The sequence below is a fragment of the Chiloscyllium plagiosum genome, chromosome 15 (assembly GCF_004010195.1).
Source record: "Chiloscyllium plagiosum isolate BGI_BamShark_2017 chromosome 15, ASM401019v2, whole genome shotgun sequence".
Taxonomy (NCBI): domain Eukaryota; kingdom Metazoa; phylum Chordata; class Chondrichthyes; order Orectolobiformes; family Hemiscylliidae; genus Chiloscyllium; species Chiloscyllium plagiosum.
Genome location: NC_057724.1, coordinates 36,635,261 through 36,647,286, shown reverse-complemented (window position 1 = coordinate 36,647,286; position 12,026 = coordinate 36,635,261). Strand labels below are relative to the sequence as shown.

Genomic DNA, 12,026 nt, shown 5'->3' with positions numbered 1-12,026 from the left:
GTGCTACTTCTCAGCATTGCAAACTGTTAACCAGCTGTGTGCTTGTGATCTATAGTAAAATTCAGGCTTTGGTGTTATCAATTTTAATTTCACTTTTACTGGTTTAAGTCTTTAGCTGCTGAAAATATTCTTATAATTTATTTTGAAGTAATTTTCCAGATTTACATTTTCTGTACCATTTACAATCTTGATTAATGAGGCTTCGACTTTTGAAGACAAATTGTAAAATTTCATCAATCTTTCCTCATAACCCAAACTGCTAAGGTCATGGATCATCCTTGTGGATCTGTGTGCCTCTCTGGATGCCCCCATGGGGCTCATTGACCAGAAGTGGACACAGTACTCCAAATGTGGTTTGACCAGAGTACTAAGTAATTTACATTCAGTCATTTAGATATTTAACTTGTGAAACAAGTTGCAAATAATTTCTTATTATCCAGGAAACTCTTATTACACCTTTATTATGTGGCAGTTCACTGTACTGGCATTCGTTATGGTTCAGGTAGTCTGAATGGAGTTCTACTGGTTTTTGCTAATCAACCAGTTCAGGAACATTATTACACACCTCTGAAGCTAGTTCAACTTTAACCCAGGCCTCCTAGTCTAGAGGTATGGACATTAGTACTGCACCACAGACGACCTTTAGAGCTTCTCATAACAGGTAATTAAGGGAATCCTTATCATCTGCCACAGCTGATGACCATTGACCCTTAATACTGGCAAAATGTAATTTCACTGATATTGGATCTCATACAACACACTGGTAATATCCCTACCTCTGGGTGAGGAGGCCAGAGTTCAAGTTTCACCTGCTTCAGAGGTATGCAACATAGTCTCTGCACAGGTTAATTGGAAAATATCTGTAAAATCAATGATGGCTGTTGTGGTGCAGGGCTAGTGCAACTTCCTATGGGCCAGAAGATCTGGGTTTAAAATCTCACCTGCACCACAGGTGTGTTATAATATCTCAGCAGTTTGATTAGAAAATACCTGCAAATTCAATCATTCATGGGTTTTTGTGGAGCACAGGTGAGATTCCTTATGTTTGGTCCAGAAGTTTTGGTTCAAAGCTCACGTACCACTGACGTGTTGTAACACGTTGGTGAAAAATATCTCAATTCATTGAAGAATGTGCTCAAGCCAAAATACTGTAGAGAACAGCTTAAGGTGGTGTGGCAAATATTTTGTTATTTGAATTGTTCAAGAGGGGTGAAAACTAAACAGGAATAGTCATAGAGTCATAAAGCTATACAGCATGGAAACCGACCCTTCAATCCAACTCGTCCATCCAGATAGCCTAAATTAATCTAGACCCATTTGCCAGCATTTGGCCTATATCCCTCCAAACCCTTCCTATTCATATACCCAACTAGATACCTTTTAAATGTTGTAATTGTACCAGAGTCCACCACTTCCTCAAGCAGTTCTTTCCATACACCACCACTCTCTGTGTGAAAAAGTTGCTCCTTAGCTCCCTTTTAAATCTTTCCCTTCTCACCTTAAACCTATCCCCTCTAGGTTTGGACTATCTTACCCCGGGAAACAGACCTTGGCTATAAATCCTATAATGCCCCTCATGATTTTATAAAACTCTATAAGGTCACCCATCAGCCTCCAACAGCCCCAGCCTATTCAGCTTCTCCCTGTAGCTCAAACTCTCCAACTTCAGCCTCACAGCGCCAGAGACCCGGGTTCAATTCCCGCCTCAGGCGACTGACTGTGTGGAGTTTGCACATTCTCCCCGTGTCTGCGTGGGTTTCCTCCAGGTGCTCCGGTTTTCTCCAACAGTCCAAAGATGTGCAGGTCAGGTGAATTGGCCATGCTAAATTGCCCGTAGTGTTAGGTAAGGGGTAAATGTAGGGGTATGGGTGGGTTACACTTCGGCGGGTCAGTGTGGACTTGTTGGGCCGAAGGGCCTTTTTCCACACTGTAATTTAATCTAATCTAAAATCTAATCACAGTTGATTGATCCTTGTAAATCTTTTCTGAACCTTTTAAGTTTCACAACATCCTTTCTATAGCAGGGAGAGCAGGACTGAATACAGTATTCCAAAAGTGACTGAGCCAATGTCATGTACAGCTGCAACATGACCTCCAAACTCCTATGCTCAATGCACTGACCAATAAAGGCAAGCACGCCAAATGTATTCTTCACTATTCCAAAAGTACTTCATAAGAGCATTGTAAATCAAAACTCAATACAGAAACACTTAACGAGATTATTAATTGGGTTGACTAAAGATTTAGTAAAAGAGAGGAAGTGGAAAATCTAAGCCTTTAGATAGACTAGGGTTGTTTATCTTGGAGCAGTGAATGTTGATAAGGGACCTGAAAGATGTCTAAAAGATTGAGGCGTGTAGATAGGATGAATAGAAAGGCACAGTGGAGGGGTCACCGCCTTTTATCTCTTACTTTGAATCTAAGAGGAGAGTTTAGGAGAAATACTTTCACTCAAAAGATGATGGGATTCTGGAATTGTTGTCCTAATGAATGGTTAAGTCAAAAACTCATACAACTGTGTCAGCACTGTTGTCTCACAGCGCCAGGCACCGAGGTTCAATTCCAGCCATTGGCGACTGTCTGTTTACAGTTTGCACATTGTCCCCATACCCCTCCACCAGGTACTCCTGTTTCCTCCCACAGTCCAAAGCTGTGCCAGTTAGGTGGATTGACCATGCTAAATTGCTCTGTAGTGTCCAGGAATGTGCAGGCTAGCTGGTTCTGACATGGTAAATGTGAGGTTACACTGTTAGCATGGGGAATTCTATAACATTCAACAGGTATTTAAGTTAAACAGTGTACAGGTATGATGTGGAGGAGCTGGTGTTGGACTGGGGTGGACAGGACCATAAGACACAGAATTTATAGCAAATGATTTTAGTGTTGTGCAAATGAAATGCTATATTGAACAATCCTAAATTGGCCTTGCTCCACAGCTACCTGATGAAGGATCACCATTCCGAAAGCTAGTGTGTCCAAATAAAACTTTTGGACTATAACCTGGTGTTGTGTGATTTGTAACAACGTACAGATAGTCACTTACTTTTTATAGCCACCAGGCCTATGGGCCTAGAGCTAAAAAATGGGATTAGTGTAGTCAGAGCTTTGTTAACTAACGCACACACAATGGGCTGAATGACCTCCTGTGCTGTAAACATCTGCAAATTTCCTTAATCATTCTAAAAGAATCAGCCTTATGAAATAAAATGCAACCAGTTTGTGAACCAGTTTGTGACCAGTTCATACAAATAAATAATATGAAATGATATGAATATGGATCCTCAGACTCTATTGAGCAAATGCTTCTCAACTGAACACCAGTTAGTTCAAAAAAGGAAAACCAAGTCAAGGATATTGACCAAAGGTAGGAACAGGTTTTTTATAGAAGCCCTACAGTGTGGAAACAGGCCATTTGGCCCAACAAGTCCAAACCAACCCGCTGAAGAGTATCCCATCCAGATCCATTCCCCTACCCTGTTACTCTATATTTACCCTTGACTAATGCATCTAACCTACACTTCCCTGGATGATATGGCCAATTCACCTAACCTGCACATTTTTGGACTGCAGGACAAAATTCGAGAACCCGGAGGAAACCTGCGCAGATACGGGGAGAACATGCAAACTCCACACAGACAGTCGCCTGAGGCTGGAATGGAACCCAGGACCCTGACGCTGTGACGCAGCAGGGCTAACCACTGTGACGCAGCAGGGCTAACCGCTGAGCCACCATGCTGCTCTATTAGTCTTTTATAAAGTCTGTTGGCAAATTGTTTGAAAGCACCTAATGATGAGCTTTGAAAATTATTACAAATTGGGCAAGGTACAGTCTTCAAAATAAATAGGGTGTTATTGGTTGAAGTGGAGTATGGGGGGGAATGAAAATCAAGAAAAATATTGAAATAGGTAAAATAAAATGTTAAATTAGTGTTAATTTATTTACACCAGGATGTGAACACGTTTTGTGATGTTTAGCCTGATCTATTTGTGACTGACCAATGAGTTGGCCTGTGAATGAATTGTTAAATTGAATTTGGCATGAATTTCTGTTTCAAATAAGGTTTGTTTTTGATGAATTGATGCACTATTGAAGGGAATATTTGTTGCTTCAGCTGCGAGATGATTTTGATCAAGGTCTGCAAGTTGTTTTGGATGAAGAACACAGTGTCCATGATGTAGCAGCATTATTGAAAGAGTTCCTGCGGGACATGCCAGATCCTCTTCTCCCCAAGGAACTCTACTCAGCCTTCATCAACACCATGAGTGAGTGAGATCAGACTACTCAAATTTACAGCCACACTGACAGCAATCTTACAGAATTAAATTTCTTTTATAACTTGATAAAGTCCAGTAAACCTTCCTGAAAATGGCTAACAATACTAACAACGTGGCTCCAGCTACAAAGTTCTGAGCTTTGACCTTTTTCTGATTTTAGTTTTCATTGTTGAACACTTTCAAACGCATTTTGACCAATTCCCGTGTTATCGTTAATTTGCTTCAGACACTTTACACGTAGTTGAAAAGTATTGCCTCTGAGTTTTGTTTTTTTTCTGATTAATTTAAGGGGTCCTCTCACCTACTGCCCATATATCAGTTCAAAAGGGTTGAATCATGTGGACTGAGAGACATCCCTACTGGTAAACAGTAAGAAGGCAATTCCTTTATCCCAATCAGTAGGACATTTTTTTGAAAATAAGCACAACTATCGGTCTTTAAAGTTTGAATCCATCTTTCCAATTCTCTTTGATATTGTCAATGATAAATTGAAGACATAAATTGTTTTATTAATATTTCTTTGAATATTTATGATATAAAATTTTGAAGCTTGATCTGATTGTTTTCCTTGGATAATCCTTACTTTATAAATGAAAATTTGACTAACTATTCCACTGCCATTCTTGCAATTTGCTTTCCCTAAAAGACAATGCTTTAGGAACTCCGGTTTAAGCTTTCATAAAAGTGAAAAGATATTAATTCCCAATTCAGTTTTAGGGAGAGGTTTTACACAATTTATTAAGATCCTGTTAAAATCTGGTATTGGAATCAAAGGCACAGGTTTAATGGATAGTTTGGGTTTTCCGACTACATGATGTGTGTGACATCTAGCAAACTACAACTATTTCTTTACATCATCCTGACCAATAGAAATGCTTTTGTATATTAGCCTTAAATATCCAAGCAACCAGTCACAGAATTTTGGAGCTACTTGGAAAATGGTTTTGTCATACTCAGCTGGAATTACCACTACTGCCCATCCCCTATTGGATGTTAGTTGAGGTTGAATCCATGTCCACATTATCACTTCATTAGTTCAATAATAACACTCAGGTATTGGCACTGATTCAATCCCTGAGTAGGCTATTTGATATGGCTCTCTCAACTCACAACCTATCTGTTGCATTTCTATTAAAGGAGATAAGCTAAACAGACCAGATTCATTCTCTTTACAGTCATCCTTTTCATTTAAGTTTTGAAAATAGTGTCAGATAACAACTGAATTTCCAATTCACCTCCCTTTTTATAGATGCTACTCTTCCTGTCTATTTCTTTTAATCTGTGATATAGACAAAATACAGTCAGGAAACATCCAAGGCTGTACCTTCAGGAGTGTTTCAGTTTTTTTTTTACTTTCACTGGTTGGTCCAAAACACTTAGAGGCCAATTTGTTTTAAATCCGCCAGATCTATCCCAAGATAACATCAATTTTTTGTTTAAAGGGATTTGCTTTATTACTGTAATTACAACTTTTCATTTACTAAATCACTCTTTAATCCAACTGTATATAATGGGACCAATTTGTAACAAATACTTCCAGTTAATGTTTCTTTCATTCATTAGCCCTTCTGGAAGACTAATTGTATCATTATCCAGAATCAATAACTGATTTGTTCCAATGGTTTTCAATAACTTTACTGGTTTATCTCCTTTATTAGAAAAATAAGGGCATGCTGTCCCTTTGAAATAAGATATTCAGAAATTCCAATTGTCTGACTTTCTTGATTGTCCTGAATCATATATTCCTTTGTCGAAGGTTCTGAGGGAACATACTGCTGCATTTTAATATTCTTTTCATTTCCTGATTTCCCCCCTTTTCTAACATTCTTTAGGCATTCCTATTGCTCAAACAGATTGCCTATGTAACTTCCAGCAAATTACTTTGGTGTGTCCTACCTTATTACAACATAAGTATTTTATTGGACTGAAATTGACAGGGCTCTGAGGGATTTTGAAATTCCAATCCACGCAATTATATTGCACAACACGTCTGCAGCTTTTATGCTTAATATCTCTATATACTCACTTTGAAAGACAGACACCCTTCTTAAACTCAGTGGCTTTTCATTCCACCAAGAGCCTCCACAATGTTATGACCCCGGAGACCCCAGTAGTACTGAGTAAGTCAGATACTAGAATGAAATTTGGCTTGATTGACCATAAATTTTGTTTTTACAATTTGGTTACCATGGTGATCAGTCACTGAACATGTTGACAAGACAATGCACATTTAACAGAAGAACATCAAAATTGATTTCACATAAAAGAAAAATATAAGATTATTTGGGATGATCTTATACACAGCAAAGTATTTTCCAAGCAATATCCATTACAGGCATTCAACCCCAGTGAAATAATACTCCTATGTGCACTTTTTTAAAAATTGAACTGATGAGATCACAGGCAAATTTCTGCAGTCACCAGATGGGATTTGTTCCATTTCTGTCTCTTCCCAAGACATGCTCACACAGGTTAACTCAATAATCTTTCTTCTCTGATCTCAAAGCAAACCTGAAGGCTTTCAGCCTTCTCTACTTTGGCTGCTAAAAGAGGTTATGGTCACTTCCAATGGACTGGAGACTTTCAAAGCCAAACAACCCTTTTGCTTTTATGGATACTTGCTTCTGAACTGAACCTACTTCAGGTCTCTATCCTCTCTTCCTGTAGGTCACCAAAAATCAACTTCAAAAATGCTCTGACGGTTATCTCACAACCTAGTTTATCTTGTCATTTAGTTCAAGTCACAGGCTTCGAAATATTGGTTTTAACTCACTGCTAAAATAAAGTTTCTGTCCCTTTTAAAAAAAAAAGTCATCTTCACAGAATTGTGAAGCACAAACGTATTGACCTCTACTTTCCAACCTACCTTCGCAGATATTAATAATGTTTTGTACACCCATCATCACAGTATCCAAATTGCTGATGTATGGTTTGATTATTAAGTTGACATCAAATGATTTTGTTATATCATAATATCCTGAACTCTTGTTTTGTCTGGTGCAGCCATGAAGCAGAAGGAACAGCTCTCTGTCCTCCAGCTGCTGATTTATCTGTTACCTCCATGTAACTGTGACACATTACTCCGATTGCTTGAGTTGCTGTCAAAGGTAGCAAGCCATGCCCATGACTCGCTTGGAGAAGATGGACAAGAGGTAATGATGACATCAATTTTGATACATCAGCAATTTTGAAAAAAGCAAGTAATTCTCTCAGTGTCTAATCCAATGACAATAAAATCAGATTAATTCCTCATTCCTCTGTTTGCTGACTGTTAGATTTGGTTGCAATATGCAAAGCTAACTTCCATACTCGGTTACCTAATAGTCAGTTAAAAGAGGTTGACTATACATAAAGCCTCTGATATTTCTTGTATCTGGTGGACATTTCTACCTGTCCTGAAACTCTAAACTCTCTACATTACCATTTTCCACTTTGAGCATTTATCTTGACAGGACTCTCAGAAAACAGGCTGATCTGCAGAATATTTAATTCTATTAAAATTTTTCAGGCTTTACATATCTTGCGCAAGCTAATACACAACCTCCTGTGTTGAGCTAATTGGTTGCCACTAATATCCTGAGTTCCATTCAAGACAATGAAGCAGAAACTGCAGGCTCCAAAAGTCCTGGCCCTGCACTCTCCTCTGATGGGAACAATCTTCCTCACTTCCTCAGAATTTTTGGATTTGGAGATGCCGGTGTTGGACTGGGGTGTACAAAGTTAAAAATCACACAACACCAGGTTATAGTCCAACAGATTTAATTGGAAGCATTAGCTTTTGGAGTGCCGCTCCTTCACCTGAAGAATTTTTGGAGAGTAACAAATAAACATCAAGTGGGTCCATGCCAGTTTTTTGGGTGTTTTACCCAAAGTGGTTATGGTAGGAAAGCATTTAAAACCTTAAGGAACTTTCGGGCCGTACTGTTTATTTGAGACATGAAATAGAGTGTATTATGGGATGTTATGATAAAATATATTTATATTCAGATGACATTATTGTAGGAAATGTGGCCGGAAAGGATCATAATGTCTCACAGTATGACAGAGCAAAGTGTATGATACACACACTTAAGGGAAATAGTGTTCCTTGAGTTTTGAATATTATGTTTCTATCTTTAACTTAAACTACAATTTTCTCTTGTTTCCTCACACTTGCTGGCAAATGTTGACTCATTGATCGCTTCATGTCAGTTAAGCAGGGTGACACTGCAAAAGTATTTGAAGAATCAAGAAGAGTGATGGAGACTGGAGAGATTACTAATTTAACTATCTTATCTAAGACTGGATATTGGATATGTTGTCTGACAGAAACAGTGGAGTAGTTCATAGAGGTGGTGAAAAGGTACAAATCAGTATAGCTCCTACATCTCTATGTAATGTTACCATGAGGCTGCTTATAGGTGAGCAGGACAAATGTTTAAGAGCTATCAACATAGGACTGAAGCAATGAAAAGAACATGGGAGCAGTGGTTAGCAAAGAGTGAGCTGTGAAAGGTAATTTTCTTTCTCTATAAACCAGTATTGGTGTAGAGAGTAAAATTCAAAACATGAGCCCAGAATACTAGTTGTTGATTAGCAGCTTACTGAGAATTGGGTCAATGTGAAGTTCTTTGACAAGATCACTCTGGAGAGCTCATAGTGTGAGAAAAGATAGAATGAAACAGGGGTCACAGTTTAAGAACACAGGGTTCTGTGTTGGATGATCAGCCATGACTCAAATGGCTGAATAGTTTGACCTGATCCTATGAATTTTTGAAGTAGCCTAAAGAACCATTTGCTTTGTCACAAAGTGGAGGTACACAGTGGAAGAGGGGAAGATAGTCATATCGAAATTTCAAATGAACCTGTAGCAGTAGGTCTACAAATTCCTTCTGACAAAATGCAAATTTCAGACTGGTATCAGGCAGTTTCTCTTTAATTAAATATGGAATTAATTTCTATGTATGACAAATCAAGTGTTAAATAAATTTGGATGAATGAGCTGTATATTTATCTTTTAATGATTGCGAGGGAAGTCAGTATAAAAAGATGTATGTATTCAACGTGGATCCAATTTTAGAACTTTGTGTTCCAGTACCAGGGCTTCTCCCATCAGACAAGGAAACTGTGAACTCACTGCCCATATTATTCTGTCCCATTTGTTCCAGTTGATGAATAATATTCTACCAGATATCTATATAATAAATGGTACTCATGGAGAAGGTGGTTGTTTGTTTTTACTTAGATGACTGGAAACAAAATGACTGTCGTCAATCTGGCTACCATCTTTGGTCCAAACCTCCTTTATAGGGAGATACAGTCTGAGAAAGACTACAGTGTGCAGGCAGCACAAGTAGAGGAAAGCTCCGCAATCATTGGGGTCATTCAAAAGATGATTGAGAACTACTCAACCCTCTTTGTAGTAAGTACAGCATAACTTTTTGCCATTTTGTGTGCAAATATTTCTCTATATTCTACTTTCCTGAAAACACTAAATAATTACAAAGTAATATAGCTCCAAGATTTCAGTTTCTATTCCAGTACTTTGCTCAAGTCTTCAGCTTCAAGCGTGTTATGCTCCTGTTGCCCATGTCTATTGATAAACTAAATGCTGGGAGATTTCTAACCCCAGGTCTGTGCTCCCTGTTGATCACCCTGGTATTCCTCACAAGTAACAGAGGAACTGAAACTGCATGGGAATTGGAAGATGGGTCTAAAAATATACTTATTCAATGAGAATAATAAAACACTAACTATGGATGCTTAAGATATGAAACAAAACCCAGGCATTGCTGAAGAAACTCAGCAGGTCTGGCAGAATCTGTGAAGGAGAAAGCAGAGTCAGTGCTTTGAGTCCAGTGACATTACATCAAATTGGTTAGCAGCTAGAAAAAAGTGGTATCTATGCTGAAGACAAGGTTGGGAGGGAGTGTTGGTAGATGTGTTGAGAGGGCAAAGTGGAGACAGAGCCCAGAGAGAGATGATGAAAGGGTAGAGAGACAAGGGAATTATTGATAGTAAGCCAGGACAGAAGAGAAGGTGAGTAAGTGATAATGGGAATGAACAATGGGAGAAAATGGATAAACTGTGCTGAAAGTGATTCATGTAATATAATGGAATTAACAGTGGGTGAGACTGTGCTGAAAGTAATTCATCATAGCAGGGTGTTTGGGGGTGGGTGGATAAGATAATAAACATGGAAGGAAGGAATTGTGCTCTCAAGTTATTGAACTTGATGTTGAGATCTAGAAGTTGTGGGGACCCCAAGTGGAAAGTAAGAGTCTGTTCCTCATGCTTGCACGGACGCTCACTGGAACATTGAAGCGGGGCGGCAACTGAAATGGGAACATGGTGGTGTTTTAAAGTGGTGGTAACTGTAAGCTCAGGGTCATTTTTATGGGTAGAAAGTAGGTGTTCTGCAAAGCAATCATCCAGTCTGTGCTTCCTCTCCCAATTTAAAATGAACATATTGTGAGCAGGATTATGGCAAACTAGGATGAGTAAAGTGCGGGAAAATCATTGCTTCAGATGGAAGATGTCCAGGCCCTTGGACAATGAGAAGAGAGGAAGTAAATTATACAATTGTGAATGAAGGGGAAGGTGTTCTGGGAGTGTGAGGAGATGTTGGGAGAAGGAGTTTACAAATCTGTCCCAGAGGGGATGGTCCCTGCGGCATGCTGACAAGAGGAATGTGTGTCTGATCATGACATCCCTTTAGTGGTCACAGAAGTGGCATTATGATCCTTTGGATGTGGAGGTTTGTGGGGTAGAAAGTGAGGACCAAGGGGACACTAACATTGATAACATTGCACAGAAACTGTTCTCTCACTATAGATTTCTCACTATAGATCATGTTTTTCAGAGCCCTATAACATTCCACACATAGAATCCCTTATAGAAGTCTGCAATATATTTCTATACCTTCATTTTATTTCATCTTTACGTGACTTCCATGTTTGTTTATTGTGGTTACTGGGTGACTTAGCATGAGGGCTGCAAGGACCAAGGTGGTGGGTGGGTTTGCATTTGATTAGTATTGAGCTATAATGGGTAATGGGGGAATGAGGATTAGCATTAAACTGGCATTGAGGTAGGATGGTGAAATAGGGAGTGGGTGAAGGGGGTGTTGGGTTATGAAAGGTGAGGATCTAATTAAACATCTAAGAGAAGTGGGCGGCACGGTGGCACAGTGGTTAGCACTGCTGCCTCACAGCGCCTAAGACCCGGGTTCAATTCCCGCCTCAGGCGACTGACTGTGTGGAGTTTGCACGTTCTCCCCGTTTCTGCGTGGGTTTCCTCCGGGTGCTACGGTTTCCTCCCACAGTCCAAAGATGTGCAGGTCAGGTGAATTGGCCATGCTAAATTGCCCGTAGTGTTAGGTAAGGGGTAAATGCAGGGGTATGGGTGGGTTGCGCTTCGGCGGGTCGGTGTGGACTTGTTGGGCCGAAGGGCCTGTTTCCACACTGTAATGTAATCTAATGTAATCTAAAAAAAAAGTCCAAGAAAAGTGGCTGGCATGGTGGCTCAGTGGTTAGCACTGCTGCCTTGCAGCACCAGGGTACCAGGTTCGGTTCCAGCCTTGGGTGACTGTCTGTGTGGAGTTTGCATGTTCTCCCCGTGTCTGTGTGGGTTTCCTCTGGTTTCCTCCCACAGTCCAAAGATGTGCAGGTCAGGTGAATTGGCCACGTCAAATTGTTAGGTGCGTTAGTCAGAGGGAAATGGGTCTGGGTGGGTTACTCTTCGGAGGGTCGGTGTGGACTTGTTGGGCCGAA

General features: G+C 39.7%; 1 protein-coding gene across 4 annotated transcripts in view; it reads left to right on the top strand.

Moving 5' to 3' along the window:
• arhgap36 (Rho GTPase activating protein 36) overlaps positions 1-12,026 on the top strand; it is a 215,479-nt gene that overhangs the window by 181,554 nt on the left and 21,899 nt on the right. For 3 of the 4 annotated variants that reach the window (XM_043704710.1, XM_043704709.1, XM_043704711.1), the window contains exons 7-9: positions 4,113-4,263; positions 7,279-7,427; positions 9,500-9,676. In XM_043704710.1, the coding sequence (XP_043560645.1) occupies positions 4,113-4,263; positions 7,279-7,427; positions 9,500-9,676 (477 nt within the window). The remainder of the gene's footprint in view (positions 1-4,112; positions 4,264-7,278; positions 7,428-9,499; positions 9,677-12,026) is intronic. The other variant, XM_043704712.1, reaches the window with a different exon arrangement.